General features: G+C 32.7%; 1 protein-coding gene and 1 long non-coding RNA gene across 2 annotated transcripts; both read right to left on the bottom strand.

Annotated features, from left to right (window-relative positions):
* Positions 1 to 14713: 14713 nt before the first annotated feature.
* On the bottom strand, positions 14714 to 15725 carry LOC111828626. The gene is made up of 2 exons (XR_002832434.1): positions 15156 to 15725; positions 14714 to 15001 (listed from the first exon to the last, which is right to left on the bottom strand). It is a non-coding gene; the product is annotated as an uncharacterized LOC111828626 (long non-coding RNA).
* A 1401-nt stretch (positions 15726 to 17126) lies between these two features.
* On the bottom strand, positions 17127 to 19791 carry LOC17874912 (accelerated cell death 11). The gene is made up of 4 exons (XM_006279685.2): positions 19596 to 19791; positions 19242 to 19414; positions 18960 to 19108; positions 17127 to 17397 (listed from the first exon to the last, which is right to left on the bottom strand). Exons 1-4 carry the CDS (start codon positions 19776 to 19778, stop codon positions 17291 to 17293), a joined length of 612 nt encoding a protein of 203 aa, XP_006279747.1. The 5' UTR covers positions 19779 to 19791; the 3' UTR covers positions 17127 to 17290.

The raw sequence follows: 19791 nt of genomic DNA, 5'->3' as shown, positions 1-19791 counted from the left end.
TTATCTCTCATGTCCCTATTTACGAATTAGGAATCACATAGCTCCCCTTCTATTATTTGAGAACTAGGAATCTCATAACAGCCTTACCCTGAGGAATTCACAAATATTACAATAAAAAACCCGGATCTTATCCACCCACCCAAGATGTTACCCAGAAACCCTGAAAAAAAAATCGAAAAATCAAAAAACAAAAACGAAATGGTTTGAAATCCCTAAACGACCGAAACTCGAACTATTTCTCTTCTCTTTTCTTCTCTTCTCTTCTCTTTTTCGATTTTTCTCTAAGTGTTTGAACAATAATCTTTAAATTCCCTCTAGTTTGAACAATAATCTTTGTCGATTGTAATCAATTTGGAGAGAATAATTGTGGAAACAAGAAGGGGAAAGAACAAAGAGCTCAATGATGGACAGCAAGTTTCGGTGAAAGAAAAAGTTGTGTCGGATGAGGATGTTTTGGCGGGGGATAAAACTGCACCGGAGGAAGTAGTATTGGCGGACGAACAAGGAGTGGCGGACGAACAACGAGCGGCGGACGAACAAGCAACATTGGACAAACAACCAGAGGCGGGGGAGAAAACTATGGTAGACGAAGTAGTTGCGGCTGACGAACTACCGGCGGCAGAAAAACTAGCAGCCCACGTTGCAGAGGACGAGATCGTGAAGGCGACAGTAGAAAGAGGAGAGACCAGCGGCGAGAAGAAGAAAGAAGAATTGAGTGTTAAGGAAGTGGAAGTAGAAGGAAGATATATGGTTTTAATAAGAGCAGAGAGTTCTGTAGGAGAAGAAGAAGGAGACGCTGAGGAGATATCCGAGACTCTGGGATCGGATACTGATGGAGAAGGAGAAGAATGAGAAGAAGAAGAAGAAAGAGAAGAAGAAGATTAAGAAGACTCAGGTTGTGATGGATAAGTCATGGATAAAAAAACCACGGTTATCTCAAGATTACATATCAGGGGTTAAAAACTTCTTGGATTTTGCATTTAGTAAATCAAATGCAACTGCGATGTAATGTCCATGTAATCGTTGTTCTCTATCCAAATTTAAGTTAAGAGAAGACATTGAAGGTGATTTGATGTGCTTTGGCGTTTTGAGTTCTTACACAACTTGGGTTCTACATGGAGAGAAAATATCTGTTACAGAAAGTGTAAGAGTACCTATTGATAATTTTGCTCAAGTTGAATTGGATTCAACTTTGGATCTCTTGGATGATCTTTTTCCTGGTATTGATACTAATATGTATGGCGGAAATGCATCTGGATCGTGTGAGCAACCTATGGACACTGATAGACCGTCAACTTCAAGTGAAAATTTTGGAAAAGGAGAAGGTTTTGATGAGTTGCTTGCTGATTTTACTGAAGAGTTATATGATGGATGCACAAAATTCATAAAGCTGTCATTTCTATTGAAATTGTACCATATCAAATTCATGTGTGGGATAAGTGACAAGGGAATGTCTATGGTGCTTGTTTTGCTGAAAGAAGCATTTACACATGCCAAGCTGCCAGATTCATTTAATGACATGAAGAAAGTTATTCGCAAATTAGGATTGACTTACGAGTCAATTCATGCATGTCCAAATGATTGCATGTTATTTTGGGAGGCAGATGCAGAAAGGGAGACTTGTAAAGTTTGTGAAGCTTCTCGTTGGAAAAAAAATATTTCCGCAGAGAGTACGGTATCTGGGTCAGAGAACAGAAAAAACAAAACTCCTACAAAAGTTTTGTGTTATTTTCCTCTAAAGCCGAGACTGCAACGCTTATTCATGTCATCAAAAACTGCTACCCACATGAGATGGCATGAAACTGGTAGTAACAATGAATGTAAGCTTCGACATCCTAGAGACGGAGAGGCTTGGAAAGCATTTGATCAAAAATATCCTGAATTCGCATCTGATCCAAGAAATGTCAGACTAGGCTTGGCGACTGACGGTTTTAATCCATTTGGTACAATGAGTAGTAGTTATAGCATATGGCCAGTGATATTATTTCCTTATAATTTGTCACCTTGGATGGCAATGAAGCATACATCAATGATCCTCTCTATGGTTATCCCTGGAAAACACATGCCTGGATGGCAATGAAGCAGACATCAATAATATTATTTCCATATTGATGTCTATTTGCAGCCACTTATCAAGGAGTTGAAGGAATTATGGTTTATTGGGGTTAAGACGGTAGATGCTTCCACAAAACAAACATTTGACATGCGAGCAGCCATCATGTGGACAATTAGTGATTTACCCGGTCTTGGAAATGTGTCGGTTGGAATATATATACAACATCAGCTTGTCCAAGCTGCAATTTTGATGGCACCGGACAACGTTTAATCCATGGGAAGAAAAATTGTTTTATGGGTCATCGTCGTTTTCTTCCTGAAGATCATGATTTTCGTCAAAATATTACAGATTTTGATGGAAAGATTGAAACCATATCACTACCAGCCACGCTATCAGGTACTACAATTGTTCATCAATTAGAAAAAGTTAATGTTACTCTTGGTAAGAAGCATGATTTAGTTGGAGTTGGAACAAAGAGGGATCGAAGTCATGCTAGAAGATCTAGTATTCAACAGTGGAAGAAAAAATAGTATATTTATTGAGTTGCCTTACTGGGAATTTATTATATTGCGGCATAATTTAGATGTCATGCATAAAGAGAAAAATGTGTTTAACAATTTAGTCTACACATTATTGGATGACAAAAACAAATCAAAATATAATCTGAGTGCAAGAAAGGATCTTCGTGAGCTTGGTATACATTCTGATTTATGGCCTGATGATGATGGGAAGTATCATGCAGCGTGTTTTACTCTGAACAAAGTGTCTTAAAAAATGTAAAACTCCCTGATGGTTATGCTTCTAACTTGTCGAGTTGTGTTGATGTTAAAAGTCGAAAGTTAGTAGGCTTAAAAAACCATGACTGTCACGTGATAATGAGGGATTTATTTTCAGTCGCTATTCGAAATCTACTGCCAACAGATGTGATATCAGCCATTGTCGAGGTTTGTCAAATTTTTAGAGATATATCTGCAAAAGTCCTCGATATTGATGAGCTTGACAAACTACAAGACCGTATTGTAGTGACTTTGTGTCGTATGGAGATGTTTTCCTTCTTTTTCACAGTGATGGTACATTTAATAGTACATCTCACCGAAGAGGCAGAGTTTGGTGGGCCTGTTCCATTTTGTTGGATGTATCCCATAGAGAGGTAATTTTTTTACATTGTATGTTTGTATCTATATGCACAGCTAGCTTGAAAAATACTTATTTAAAATATCTGCAGGACTCTAGGACACTTCAAATCATATGTTCGGAATCGTGCTAAGCCTGAAGGTTCCATATGTGAGCAATATTTAGCTGATGAATGTATCACATTTTGCTCAATGTATCTCAATGATATAGAAACACGGTTTACTCGGATGGGCGGTGTTGATGATCGACCTCTAGCGGATACTAGCACAAGACCAAATTCTGAACTTCCACTTATTTTTCCAAAGCTTGGAAGATTTTTTGGAGTGAGACAGGTTTATACTCTTAATCATGCAGAGAGGCTGCAATTACATCGACACATATTCGTCAATTATCAACTACTAGATCCCTTACGCGAGTAAGTTTCTATCATTCTATAACAATTTAATTAATGTTTGATTAAAGTTATCTAACATAGAAGTTTTACAAATTATTCTAGGAAGTATAAAAATGAATTGTGAAGGAACCCATCTCACCAGAGCAAGAGGAATCGTGTTCTCCAAATTGATCGAGAAATACATCTTAATTTTGCAAAATGGTTCAGACAGAAAGTAGAGCTAAATGAGTTAGACGGGATAACTGATGATTTACGATGCTTGGCTTTGGGTCCATCTGAAAAGGTTCTAAAGTATACAGCGTTTAATGTCAATGGTTTCAAATTCCGGGCAACGAATAGAGATGACGACCTGAAAACTCAAAATAATGGTGTTTATGTTGCTGCTGAGACCATGAGTTATGCTAGTTCTCGTGATCTTAGCCCAAGAACGGGAACTATACCATATTATGGAAATCTCCTTGAAGTTATTGAGCTAAACTACTATGAGCTTTTCAAAGTTGTATTATTCAAGTGCAAGTGGGTTGACAAACGTACGGAACATAGTTCAAGTAAAATCTAGTTTATATTCATCACTATAAGAAAATAAATTGGTTTGAAGATAAGTTTTATGTTTTGTCGTTGCAGTCCAAGTTTAGGTTTGATGATCCTGTGATTAGAAAAGAATATGTGATGGGTGCACTAGGAGGCATATGCAAGGATGTCAAACGTCGTCTTTGGAAAGACTACAAAAAAGATACTTTGAATGAAACTTTGCAGAATCGACCGATTAATATTCTTGAACTTCAGTGGGGTCAATTTGTCCAGATGAGATTTAGTGAGAAGTGGAAGGTATAGCTTATTCTTTATTATTTAAATGTAGTTAGATGTCTTTCAATACAATGCAAGTATTCTTAGTTTAATACGTGAGCTTTCAGAAAATGCAAGAGCGGAATACAAAAAACCAAAAGAACAATACCATGCCTCACTTATGTGGAAGGAAGAGCTTCCCAAGGAGAAGAAATGAGATCGTGAGTAATTTAGTTGTGACATAACACTAGTTTCTTATACTAATATTGTCTTTTGTTTATGCATTTATCCTTAATGAAGAAAAACAAGACTGGAAAAACAACAAATCGAGCAGAGTTTTTTATTGATTCTCGTACAAAACCCGATGCAAGCTTTGTAAGTGAGGAGGCGAAGACACGTGCGGTTAGTCTTTTTAGTAATCAATATTATTAAGTGTTTATCACTATAGTTAATTATGATTGATATTTATAACTTTTTTTTAGGAAGCACTTACAACACTGTTGATTCAAAATCCGCTAGTCTAGATGATGAATATGCTCAAGTGTTTGGTCCAGAGCGTCCAGGACGAGTACGTTGTGTTGGTCGCGGACCCACACCTTCAAAATTAGGGAGACGCTCAAAGGTGGCTAGAGCAGAGATAGAAAATTATCCGATGGTTGTTCAACTGAAGACAGAAGTAAAAGAATTAGGAGCGCAAGTAAAGGTAATGAGTACGTTCATCCAACAAATACTTGGGACTTCAACCGGTGAACAGGTAATTTTATAATAATAATTAATAAGTCAAATTGTTTTAATATAAATTGATTATGTAAAACTAATATACTGAATTAAATATTTAGGCATCTGTATGGGCAGCAGCTATTGCTAACATACCTAATCTAGCATTTGTAAACATATCAAATGTAACTAATCCTCCGGTAAATGTTATTTACATATTAATTTATATATACCAATTACTTAGATGATAAACTAATCGGGAAAATTCCATATAAATTCCCCATCTAATTATTATTTTGGAAGTTTAATACCCAATGTTATTTGGTTGGAAACAAAATGCATGGTTTATTAATTTGTTGTCTATTAATACATCAAATATATAAAAATTATCGAATCGAAGAAACCGCTTAACAAACGATAATCGGATTGACGAAATCACTAAACCGAAGTTAATGGAATTACACTAAATTTAAGGTTTATCGATCCCAATTCGATTTGGATTAATAGCAAAGGACAATGAAGTCTTTGGATAACCCTAAATTACCCGTTTGTTTACGGATTAGTGATTTCGTCAACCGGTTTAGTGATTCCGTCAATCCGATTAAGCGATTTATTCGATTCGACAATTTTTATATACTTAATGTATTAATAAACCAAAATTTAATAAACCATGCATTTTATTTCCAATCAAATAACATTGGGTATTAAACTTCCAAATTAAAATTAGATGGGGAATTTTTATGGAATTTTCTCTAAACTAATCTGTTTTTATTTTATTTTATTTTTCTTAGGAAAAGGATGGTGGTCTTGATGGAAGCTAGTGATCAATGTCAACTTCTTTGCAACTTTGGTTTATTTTTATTCTATGCTTTGCAAAACTTATTAGGATGATTTTGGTTTATTTTTATTTTATGCATTTGCAAAACTTATTAGGATGATTTATGTAATTTGCTTTCAAGTACATTAATTAGTAATTTAAGTATCTTTAATATTTAATTAATTATTTCACATTTAATTAATTTTCAAAATTTTAATATTTTAAATAAAAAAATATACAAAAACGTGTCATATTAAAAGCAATTTACAAATTATGTAAAAATAAATATTTTAATCATTTTATATAAGTGATACAATTTTAAGAATAAATTCATTAAACCTATCTTAATTACATAATAATTATATTTTAAATCAGATATTTGAAGTGATACAAATATAAAATCAATTATTTTAAATGATACAACTATTAACATCATTTATATAAATTGATACTAATTTTAACATCAATTGTTTATAAGTGATACATATAATTGACATCGATTATTATAACCGATACAAATAATAACATCACTTTTAAAAGTTAATATAAACCGTAGTATCATTTGTTGGTAATAGACACATTATTTATAGCAATTATAAAAACCGATACAAAAAAAAATATTTGCATCAGTTGATAATTAACCGATGTTAATTATTTGCATCAACAGTGTAAGTATCGATTATATAAGTGATGTAAAATGATTTTGTATCACTTATAAGCAATGCAAACACTTAAAATAAATGATACAATCAACTTAATTTTTTCAGTGTTTCGGGCATGTTCGTTTGGTCGCCGGAGGCGGTTGCGGCGAACGCAATGTTTTGGCCGCTAAATTAAATCGACATTCAAAATTTTTAATCGCACAACGTTGCGTTTGCCGCAACGGCAACCAAACAAACAACAATATTTGTCGCCGCGACAAAACGAACATGCCCAAAATTCTTATATTCTAAAGACTTTGGTTTGTTTTGGAATAGATTGATATCATACAACTAAGTTGTTTTGTCCCTTCATGAAAAGTCTATCAACAGTCTCCTCCTTGATTGAATAAGGAGAAAAACTATTGAAATCCAGACGGCAACTACTCTTCTCCTATATCTCCTTATTACCATATGCATTTCCCTATAGGTTTGGGTTCTAGGGAAGATATGTATCCTTCTTTACTTGGTTTGATCTGTAAAAAATCTAATAAGTCGATGATATGTAACGCAAGCACATCAGAGTACATATCTTTACCAATAGTGACAACCAAGGAGAATCAGATGACACTCTATCTCGGGTATGATCCTATTGCCAAACTCTTCAAGGTTTTATCCGTATCTGATGATGATTATGTGTGTCGGGTTTCAACATTAAAAACCGGAGTAGTGACCTAGAGAAGGATCGAACGTCTGATACTTCATCACCCTTTATATGATACAATATTGCATTGATGCATATCTTAGTAAATAAAAGGTGATGAGGTATCAAACATTCAACCCTTCTCTAGGTCACTACTCCGGTTCCTACTGTTGAAACTTGACACACATAATCATCATCAGATACAAATAATACGTTGAAGAGTTTGTCGATAGGATTATACCCGAGATAAGGTGTCATAAAATTCCTCTTGGTTGTCACTAGTGGTAAAATATATACTCTCCTATGCTAGGGATACAGATCATCAACTTCTTAAATTTGTTACAGATCAAACCAACTGAAAAGGGACACATATCTTCCCCCAAACACAAACCTTTTAGGGAATGCATATGGTAAAAGGGAGATATAGGAGAAGATTAGTTGCGGTCCGGATCTAGTTTTTGAGGTATGCAGTAAAAGATCGCCTTACCGTTGTATAGGAAGGTGAAAAAAATACAGGACCGAACCGATGACATGATTTTTATAAACATTTGGGTGAAACTCGACGATATAATATGGAAAACTAAAGTTTCGATACATAACGATACCTCGCAACGTCTTCCATTAATGAAATCCTTAGAATATCGCAATTAAGAGATCAAATTGGAGGATGATCTCCATCGAGTTTTCTCTTGGAGATTTGCTTGGGCTAGAGACTACTTTCTTCTACTTTTTTCCCATAGCGGCGATAAACCCTAGATTCCAACCATGACTTGCATTTTTGATCTAGGAAATGTTGACAGAGTGATAGTTTTAACGTTTTTTATTTATAAAGACCATACACGTCTAATTGATGGAGATATAATAAGGTATTAATGATATTCAAATTCATTTAAATATATTGTAATATATGAATTTGTTGTTGACAAAAAAAAAAATCTGTCAAAAAAAAAAAACAAATCTTTAGATCTTAAGTGAAGATCATTTTTCAGATTATAATTTTAATGAAAAGAAAATCCAAAACAATAAACTGATTTTCCATTTTAATTAAAATCATTGCTCATATTATTATTTTAATGAAACTATGACGCAAAACCTACTCAAAAATGATTAATCAAATATTAAATAAGAAAACTTAATATATTGAGAAAATCCTTTAAAAAAATTTGGCAGGAAAATTTTCCTCGGAAATGTTTTTGGCGGGAAAATTTTGACGGGAAAGTTTTTGGCGGAAATATTTTGGGGAGAATCTTTTTGGAAGGAATATTCCTTCCTTTGGGAAAGGATATTATTTAAATTAGGGGTAAAATGACCATTAAAATTTAAGAGAAGACAAAAATAAAAATGGCAAAAAAAGAGGGTAGTTTTGTAAAAGGGTATCGTAAAAAGGTTATTAGTAATAATTTCTCAAAAAACAAAATCCAAAACAATACAATACATTGATTTTCCATATATAGATAAATCATCAGAAGAGATCCAAAACAGTACAATGATTTTTCATTAAAATAATAATCTGAACAATGTTTTTCACTAAAACTCTAAAGATTTCTATTTTTTTTTGAAAGGTTCATATATTAAGATACATATAGATGAATTTGAATATAATCAAGACCTTATCATATCTCCATCAATTATATCTTGATCAATTAGACCTATATGATCCTTATAAATAGAAAATGTTAAAACTCTCACTCCGGCCACATCATCTAAATCACAAACACAAGTCATTTTTGGGATTCTTGGGTTTATCGCTGCCATGGGAAAAAGGCAAAAGAATGTAATCTCCAGCCCAAGCAAGTCCCCAAGAGAAAACTAGATGAAGATTATACTCCCATTTGACCTCTTCATTGAGATATTCTCAAGAGTGTCATTAGAAGCCGTCGCGAGGTTTCGTTGTGTTTCAAAACTTTGGTATTCCATATTGCATCGTCGAGAATTCACCCAACTGTATTTAAAAATGTCATCGATCCGCCCGCGTTTTGTTCACCTTCCTATAAATAGGTAAGCAGATCTTTTACTCCATACCTCAAGAACTAGATCAAGACCGCAACTACTCTTCTCCTATATCTCCCTATTACCATATGCATTTCCCTAAAGGTTTGGGTTGTAGGGAAGATATGAATTCTTCTTTACTTGGTTTGATATGTAAAAAATCTAATAAGTCAATGATATGTAACCCAAGTACAGAAGAGTACATATCTTTACCAGTAGTGACAACCAAGGGGAATCAAATGACACTCTATCTCGGGTATGATCCTATTGACAAAATCTTGAAGGTATTACCCATATCTGATGATGACTTCCTACTGTTGAAACTTGACACACATAATCATCATCAGATATATATAATACCTTGAAGAGTTTGTCGACAAGATTATACCCGATATAAGGTGTAATCTAATTCCTCTTGGTTGTCACTAGTGGTAAGATATATACTCTCCTATGCTAGGGATACAGATCATCAACTTCTTAAATTTGTTACAGATCAAACCAACTGAAAAGGGACACATATCTTCCCCCAAACACAAACCTTTTAGGGAATGCATATGGTAAAAGGGAGATATAGGAGAAGATTAGTTGCGGTCTGGATCTAGTTTTTGAGGTATGCAGTAAAAGATCGCCTTACCGTTGTATAGGAAGGTGAATAAAATACAGGACCAAACCGATGACATGATTTTAGAAACATTTGGGTGAATTTCGACGATGTAGTATGGAAAAACAAAGTTTCGAAACACAACGATACCTCGCAATGTCCTTCAATGAAATCCTTAGAATATCGCAATTAAGAGATCAAATGGGAGGATGATCTCCATGGAGTTTTCTATTGGGGATTTGCTTGAGCTTGGAGACTACTTTCTTCTACTTTTTCTCCCATAGCAGCGATAAACCCGAGTTTCCAAACATTACTTGTATTTTTGATCTAGGAAATGTGGACAGAGTGATAGTTTTAACGTTTTTTATTTATAAGGACCATACTTGTCTAATTGATGGGGATATAATAAGGTATTAATGATATATAAATTCATTTAAATATATTGTAATATATGAATTTGTTGTTGACAAAACAAAATCTGTCAACAAAACAAGAAATATGTAGATCATAAGTGAAGATCATTTTTCATATAATTTTAATGAAAAAAAATCCAAAACAATACACTGATTTTCCATTTTAATGAAACTATGACTCAAAAAACCGCTTATTTAAAAATGATTAAAAATATTAAATAAGAAAACTTAATATATTGAGAAATTAATTTTGACTGATTAAATATATTTACAAATATAGGAGAAAAAATATAACTAGCAATACCAAATAGGGTTATTGTGCCATGAAATTAATCATATGTTAATAATCCATTTTCCATGATCATAATTCCATGGTTTTGAAGTTTTTTAAATTTTATTTTTTGAGGTTTTACTATTAAGATGAATGCACAAAAAAAAAACACGCCATGGGATAAAGGTTTAGGGTGTCCAAAACATCAGATAAGGGTATATATATATATAAAGATTATATTAGGCTTGCGAATACGGGTCGGGTTGGATAATTTTGGTCGGATATTCAGATAGTTTAGAATTCGAAAAGTGTTACCAAAAATAACCGAATTGCATTGCGGTTTGGATCAGGTTGGGTATCAGGTTTCTGGTAATTTGTTTGGTTATCAAAATAAATCAAATATTTTATTTTTTTGGTTAGTTTGGTTAGATTGGGTCGATTAATTTGGTTTAATTTCGGTTAATTCTGGGTAATATAGGTAATTTTAGGTTATTCAGGTTGGGTAATTTTGGGTAATGCGAGTAATTCGAGCTAATTTGGGTAACTGATCGGTTAGGGCAAACAAAAACGAATGAACCTGTAACCGATTGCAAATTATAATCTATTCCGATCAGTTATCTTCTCTTAACCGAAATCAAACCATAAACCAAAAATCTTGTTTTGGTTCGTTTAAAATTTTCGGTTTGGATACTATTCCCAAGGGTAAATTATAATAATCCAATCTAACTCATATCCACTTTTCACATATAATTTTATTATGATACATAGCTTTAAAATTTGGTATATTTTAAAACTAAAATAAACTAAATGTCCTATGATATTTTGAAAATATCATATGACATGCTATATTATTTTGTTTTTTAATTTATAAACATTTAAAATAATTTAAAACATTTTTGGCATATTCGGGTCGGATATGAATAGCCGTGAATATCAATGTATCCGTCACCGGAGAGCTGTTTCACTAATATAACAGATCTAGAATTAAGTACTCAAAAAATTCAAGAGTATTAGATTTGTGTGGATCCCTATTATGTAGTATATTCAATATAAATATTATAGTTTGATGAAAAATGAAGATCTAAAGTTGATTGCTTGTAAAACATAAAAATGGAAAAAATAAATCTATATCTATATAGAAAAAGAGAAATAGTGGAAACCTCACCAAAAACAGAACATGCTTTTTCTCTCATTCCCGGAGTGAAGATAGCGGGCTCGTCCAATCACCAATATCCTAGGAACCAGAAAGTTATGTGAACTACCATGAATTCATAACAAAATTTAAAGGTTTGAAACTACAATGCTATAAAGAAGAGAAAAACACATACCTATATTAAACCACATGCGTTCAAAGGGTTTTCAAAATATGATGAGCGGCGTTGAAACTCAGATTCTAACTTTTCTACACTTTTGAGAGCTCTAACTTTTTTTACTAGCGGCAGAGAATTTTAAGAAAAGTAGGGTTTCAACATGTGAATGGAATGGCGTATTATATATTTCAAAATTTGGGCCTTGAGCATTTGATGTGGTTAATATTTAGCGGCCCATAAAAATATAGTAAAAAAAAAAGAATATTGAGCCTAAGCTATTGAGCCACTACTACGCGTTCCAACCCGAACTAAGTTAGGATAAGCCGATATTTAAATAAAGAGAATATATCACATTTCTTTCTCAAAATTAATATCAGAGAAAGTAACTTCTTCTTTTCTTCATTGATATAGAGAAAATATAGTGCCTTATTAGCCTTTTTCTCAAAATAACTAATTTGCCACTCCAACTAAACAAACTCTCTCACTCACTCTCTCTTTGTACTTCTTTTGCGTTTTGTACTTTCTTTTACTCTTCTTTTATTCGATTTGTATTTTCCTTTTTTATTAAACTCTTTATTATTCCCCCTGTTTGTTTCCGGATGTCGAGAAGAAGAGAAGAATGCTCATTTGAATTTCATTATATTCAGTTTTTCTTATTTGGACTGGTCGTGTTGTTCATGAACTTTTGGACACAACTTTTGTCCGCTTATAATGTAACCCATATCCACATATGCAAGTCCATTCAAAAGACTTCCCCCTTAATGGACATACCTTTGCTTTGTACGGGAATGGGCTTTGCCTTTGAGTTTTACGTATCACTAGTTCGAATCATAATTTGTTTTTCATTGAAATTATTGATTCTCGTATATGTTCACTTCGTATTTATTCTCAGATTTTTTCTCCTATCCGTTTTTGTTCACTTCATGTTTTTAGTTTACTTCGTACTACGTCCATGTGGATATGTCCACTCGTTCACTTCCTACTAAATTAGACATGCTTAATAATAGATATCTGATTATGGACTCAGCCTAACAAATCATGCATATTGGACTCTAATGGACTATAGATATGTACTATGCTCAATGGACATCTTCATTCCAAAATAACACGACTTTATGCATAAATGGACTCTTGATAATGCTCTGCATTTGGTGGACATCTAAACATTTTTTTGGGTTGTTAACTTTAGTTTCGTGGATTTTAGCTTCGCGGACATAATATGAATCAATTTAAAATTTTCATTCAACTGATTGTTATCAAAACATGTGTTCACTTATTTATATAGTTTAGTATAAATGAGTGTGTCTTTGTAAATGTGGACATATGGATAACAATCATTTATCCAAGATGAACATGAGAGACTTAAGATTGAGTGGAAACGTTGTTTGGACAGAATATATCATTGGTATCCAAGAAACCTCATCCACATGATCATAAAGAGCATCATCACTGCCGATATAGATCTGGAAGAACGAACAAAAAAAACAAAAAATAAAAAACTCAAAAGCTCGATCTTCCATTTCCTTTCTTCACAACATCGCCATCTCCCGTAGATCACAATAGTGAATTCATCCATTTGTTTCTGAACATCATAAACCTTCAAACACCTTTCAAAAATCTATTCAAAAACTCGGACTCGTACTTAGTACACTTTCATAAACCATTAAAAACTACAGTACATACGTAACAGAATAAGCGTAAATCTCAGTCCATGTGTAACTTAAAAGTTGAAACTGATTTACATACTCCTCCGGTTGGTAAACTTACTTTATTTGGTTACTTTTGTCATTTTTTGGACAAAATAAGTGGAGACTCGGCCTCTGCTTATATTGTTACATTTTTTATATATCGATTCTCATAAGTTACCTTTTATGAAATACACTCTTAAATAAATTGGTTTAGCCAAATACAAAAGCCTTTGGATCAAAATTCATTCTTATATAGTTAGAAGACAAAGGAAAAAAAGTTTCTTCATTTGATCAAAAGACAAAATACAAAGGCTTTTGATCGAAAGACAAAAAAACAAAAGTTAAAACTTTCAAATCAAGTTGACAAAAAAAAAAACTTTTAAATCCATTCAAAAGATACTATGAATTTTAAAATCTAAAAACAAATCACTAAGCGAATAATATAAGATTGTAAATAGTATTTATAAATCATAGAAACAATAAGATTGTTATAATTATTTTAAAGATAATGATTAAATAACATATGATTTTTGTTTAGATTCTCAAATCTGTTAACCTGCATGATCTAATAACAGCTGAAGGATTGTGTGGTCACACTTCATGGTATGAAAAATGTCTGGGCAAAATACCCAAATCCGATAAAAAAAAGCCGAACTGAACCTATACCCGAGAATAGAAAATACCCGAATGGGTCTAGGTCTTATTAGTTTTTGATACCCAAACCCGATCGGGTATTATCCAAAATCCCAAAAAACCCCGAACAAATCCGATGGTCTATAAGTTTTTGTGTAAATGTGTATAATTCTTAGGATATATCATCAAAATTATTGGTTTGTGAGTTATATGGAGTTTTAATAACTTTAGATGTTAGGTAGAATCTGTTGTTATTCAATCAAGATTTTACAAAAATCTTTTAAAGTTTGGTGTTATTAGTTATTGATTTGTAAAGAGTCATTCAAAATCTCCATAAATATGAGGTTATTGGATACAGAGTTTTACAAAGTCATTAAAAGTTCTGTGTTATTCAATTAAAACAAAAGAATCTCTGATTGTTAATGAATTAAAATTTTATGTTATTGGTTTATGATTTTAAACACTCTTCTTTACAAAATAAAGTCATGAAAAGTATCTTATAAATACAGAGATTGTTTGAGAGACTTTACAAGACTTTTAAAAAACTAATCAACAAGATTATATAAAAATCTCAAACAATCCTTTAAAATCATCCAATCTATGATTTTAGCAGAGTCATCTAAATTCTTTATAAGTTAGAATCCAATAACATCCCCTAAGTTTTTTAAGACGTGGATTTGTAATTTGCTTTGATTCTCATCACTAACAACTAAGTTACACTCTCGTTGGCTAACTTCTTTATCCATTTTCTGAAAACTCTTCACCATCTTCTCTTTCCACTCTTCGGAAGCCACAACTCCAGCCTCCTCCTTCACATTATTATGCAATTGTTCTCTACACTTATCTGCAACCTAAATCAACAACAACAAATTGGTATTCTATCACGTTTCTTTTAGGACAACCCACTAAGAAAAAGAAACAACACCAATATTCAAATCCCCATCATGTGGCTCCATCACCCATTAAAAATACAAAGAAAAACATCAAGAGAACCTCCATAATTACCAGTTTCTCTCACGTACGTAATACACTAATCCAACATGTGTTATTCTCCAATTCAGATGAGCTTTATATCCAACTAGATTTGAGCATGAGACTGCGGCTTTAGATGATAACAAGGAACTTACAAAATCACCTAAACAACCGAAACAATGGAATTTAGTCAATTCATTTGAAAGATGAAAGACACGAATGATTAAATTGAACCGAAATTCTTGCCATTCCTAACAGCAACTAAAGTACCAAAAACTAGAAATTCAAAAGCTAAGCTCAAATTCAATAACGTGATACAAGCCATCCCTGAATAATTGTAGCCATTTCAGAGTAATAAAACCTCAATTCTCTGATTTGCAGGTCTGAAACAAATCCCAAACGGCGACGACGAGGAGTCCTCAACCAGCGACGCCGATGAGGAGTCTGAGCTTGGAGTCGAGAAACAGACGATTCTCACCGGAGCCGTCGAGAGAGACAAATTCTTTATTGCCGGAGAGAGAGAAGAGTGAATTAAAAGATTTTTAGGTTAACTTAAACAAGGGCATAATCGTCTTTTAGCACTAAAATAGGGGTAGTTTTAAAAATGCTCCCCTTACAGGGGTATTTTTATAAAGGGAATATCCAAAAGGGGTATTTTTAAAATTGTCACTTAAATATACCATGATGTTTTTATTGTATAACATGTTCTTTTTAAATATTACAATACGCTATTATATCTTTGTTTTTTGCTTGATGACAGTTTTGATTTTTCACTTCTCTCGAACAGGTTAGTTACCTAAATACTCATGGTTATTTTCCTAATGCTTTTTGAATCTATAGTCATTTACTAAAATATTCAATCAAAACAATTCTAATACACCATATCTTTTAAGATTTGGGGACCTTAAAAAATCTTTATATTTTGGGGGCTTAAGGCAAATGCCTTCATAGCCACGGCTCTGCATATACCTTGAGTCGTTGATAAGGAAATCATCGTTATGCGCTATGTTCCTAGCAACGGAAAAATGAATAACAATTAAGGAAAGAGGTGACTCAATCCGTCTAGGACTTATGATTTTTGGGAAAAAGGAATAATTGTGGCAGAAGGTGATTGAAATAAAAAAGAACAGTGACAATGATGACAATGACTTCCAACTTGTTCCATTTTCCTAACCTGAGAACCCTACGCTAGTTGAGTGTAACCGGACCCAACTTCAACTAGGAGCACATATAAAGAGGAGGTGAAATAGAAGTTAACTCTCTTTCCATTTGGAGACATGTTGAAGAAGCATTACACACTATGAGTGACTGATTTTGCGTTGTGTGTGCCAAAATATGAAGGTAATTTCATTTATACAGTCCACTACATACAAAATATGAAAATACACATAAATATAGTATGGAATTAAGTTGAAATTTAAATTTCATAACTTTTCAAATTATTGTGTTTTTTTTCAGGAGTTGAGAGCACTTTAGCTGACATACAAAGAAAAATGGGACAAGCTGTTTACTGCACATATTTTAAGTCAAAAGTTGATTGCAAGATAAATATTGCAATCCACGCAATCAATAGGAAGCTGTAGAATCTAGAATTCGCACAATGAATTTGTTAAGAAGATGGGAACAAATTCACTAGATTATCTCTTTTTGAAGTTCGATCAAACACATGATTGAGATGAAGATTAGGTTGCTTGAAGAACAAACTAGGGTTTAGATGATTAGAGAACTAGGGCTCTTGTATTAATGATTCGATGGATGTTCATAGGGGACAAAGCCCCCTATTTATATAAAAGATTAAGACCCTTTTCATTCTAGGAAAACTATCATCTAATAAGTCGGTTTGTCTTGAAGGGCTTATTCTCCGGTTTAATCAATTAAACTCAATCCGGTTTGATACGGTATGACGTAGGTGCTAAATACGGCACCAACAGAAGCTATCATCGATTAGTAATATAACAACAATTTATAGGTGAGAGTATGCAGAGCTTTGACATAGCATCTATATGCGCTTTATAACGATGATTTATTTGAACTTAACCAAATCGGTTCATGAAATAACAATAGTTTTTGGACGCGATATTGATATTACATGGGTTGATAGATTCATAGTCTATTAAAGAGTGAAAATAATGGGGAACTGGCCAAGGACATGTAAGTTTTCAGGGTCTTCACCAATCAATACCAAGGTTCTTTGAGAGGAAGAGGTCATCGACGTACTTAGTTACTGGTTTTGATGCAGTAACATAGCTTTGCATATATATCTTAGCTGTCTCCTCTGTAAAGGAATCCATAAAGAAATAAAACAACATTGAATCGTCAGAAACATATTGGAGATCAAAACTGATTATATTTCTTTCTTTTTCGTTAGAAATTAAAAGACAATATGCAAAAACAACTGTAAGAAGTTGGAAATATATATTTTTTAACTTCGAAAACCAAAACTGATTTTATTTATTAGTAAAAATAATAATAAAAATGATTTCCAACTTATTTCGACCAATATATTTGCATGGAAACGGAAACGCATACGCGGAAACGAAACGTTTCGGAAACGGGAAACGACAATTTTTAAAAATTAAGGAATGGAAACGTTTTGGAAACGTATGTATATATAATTATATATATATATATATACTAAAATTCCAAATATAAAATCCATATTAAAAAAAGAAAGAATTTTTGAAAACATAAATACTAAATAGTTAAACAAAACTCTAAAAGATAATACTAAAACGCTCAAATTCAAATGTTTGGACCAGTATCGCCGCTATCATTTTTATCAAATAAAACAGCCTCTAAATCAGGTTAGTCTAGAGAAAGATTTTCAGACTCAAGTCTCCTAAGATTAAACTCATTTAGTGAATCAAGTTGATCACCTCCAACATCCCACATATGATTAGGACCATAATTTATATTTATAGAAATTATACATCTTTTTATTAGAGATAGATACAATCTTTCTTTTTTAATCACAATATATATATCTTATATATTATATTTTTTAATCTAAAAACGGAAACGAGAGTTTCCATCGAGTTTCCAAATGTAAATTTTTAAGAATCATGTTTCCATAGGTAGTTTCCGAGTTTCCAAGAGTTTCTGTTTCTGAAACGGGAAACGCACTTCGAAAAGAGTTTCCATGTAACGTAGATTTCTTAAATATCTTGAGAGAATTTCAAAAATACCCCTTTTCAAATATAACTTTTTAAAAACACTCCCTTTTCAAACTTTATCAAAAAACCATTAAAATGTTGAAATTTATGCAAATATGCGTAAACTTATAAATATACACACAAATTACCTTTGTATGTGTATAAAATGTTATATATCTTTCAGAAATAGAGTAAAAATTACTTTTTAAAAACCTTATAAAAAACTCTCACAGTAGTAGTTATTCTGTAGAAGTACCATATAAACCATATAAAACTTTAGAATTTTAATATTTAAATAGGGATATTTTTGAAAATGGGTAGATAAGAGGGGTATTTTTGAAAAGGGTACACCAAAAGTGGTAATTCTAAAAAAAAAAATCTGATATTTAAATCAATTATTTTTTTTAAGATTTGACTGAATCATTTTTTACATAAATTAAAACTAAACTGTAAGTTAGAAATTTATTTGTTGAGATTTTTTTTGTTTTTAATTCCAGAATTTGACTAATTCACCAAATAAAATTTCAGTATTGTCATGTGTCATCACACATCAAAAAGGTCAACGTTAACGATATGTAAGAAAATACTAATGCCGTCTCTTTGGAATCTAAAATTTGTCAACAAAATATATCATGTTAAGGTTCATGAATTTCTATTTCAAAACCATTTTTAAAAATAGACTAACCAGTTTCATTGATCATGAGAAGTAGAGTGCTCCTTGAGGCGAGAGAGTCCATTGCTGTAGCTGCAGAGGCTTGAAGAACCTGTCCATGGTAGTTAGCAAACACTTGATTGTAAGCCTTGAAAGCCGCATCCTTCAGGGAGCTATCAGCACTGTGAATCATATTCAAAAAGCATTTTAACCAAAGAATAAGAAAGAAGCAATTAACACAGTAAAATAGAAGCAATTAACACACTAAAATAGCTATATATATATATAATATAAAGAGTCAAGAAGAACACTTACTTAGTTGCGATTATCTCTTCGAACAGAACCCTGACCATTTCAAGAACACGCTTTGTCCACAAAAGGCATCTTGTGTGACTATCTTTTTTCATTTCACAGCCCGAGTTAATATCTATGTCAACCATTAGCTGTAATGTCGATATTGAGCTTGATGCCTTGGCAAGATCATTAACCTTGAATACACACACACACCAAAATTTCAATATTTTCATTAGGCAGTCCAATTCAATTCAATATTCGACTTCGTTTTAGATTTCAACATCTTACAATACATACGCGCGAGTTCTTAGAGAATAAGAGAATTTTTAGATATCGCATCTCGAAAGTTTTCATAAATAAATTCACTAAGCATACCTTAGCTAGGTAGTCTATCTTGGCAAACCTGAAGGCTGTTTCAAGAATACCAAATAGGTTTGTGAAGAGAGAACACGCATCAGAGTACTGTTTAATCGACACCTTCGGGTTTGGTGAACTAACGATGGCTGCCAGTTCCTTGAAAGCATCTGCAACTAATCTCAGTGGCTTATCTGTCGCCATTGCCTCTTCTATG

The sequence above is a fragment of the Capsella rubella genome, unplaced genomic scaffold, assembly GCF_000375325.1.
Source record: "Capsella rubella cultivar Monte Gargano unplaced genomic scaffold, Caprub1_0 scaffold_8, whole genome shotgun sequence".
Taxonomy (NCBI): Eukaryota; Viridiplantae; Streptophyta; class Magnoliopsida; order Brassicales; family Brassicaceae; genus Capsella; species Capsella rubella.
Note: the sequence above shows the minus strand (reverse complement) of the source record. Positions and strands in the feature narration are given on the sequence as shown.

What these genes read in the sequence shown, in the direction of transcription:
- LOC17874912 (XM_006279685.2), bottom strand. Translation starts at nt 19,778, where the DNA reads ATGGCGACAGATAAGCCACTGAGATTAGTTGCAGATGCTTTCAAGGAA. An exon ending in AGATAGACTACCTAGCTAAG is followed by an intron (nt 19,415 to 19,595) that starts GTATGCTTAGTG and finishes TGTGTATTCAAG; the next exon opens with GTTAATGATCTTGCCAAGGC. An exon ending in GAAGAGATAATCGCAACTAA is followed by an intron (nt 19,109 to 19,241) that starts GTAAGTGTTCTT and finishes TATGATTCACAG; the next exon opens with TGCTGATAGCTCCCTGAAGG.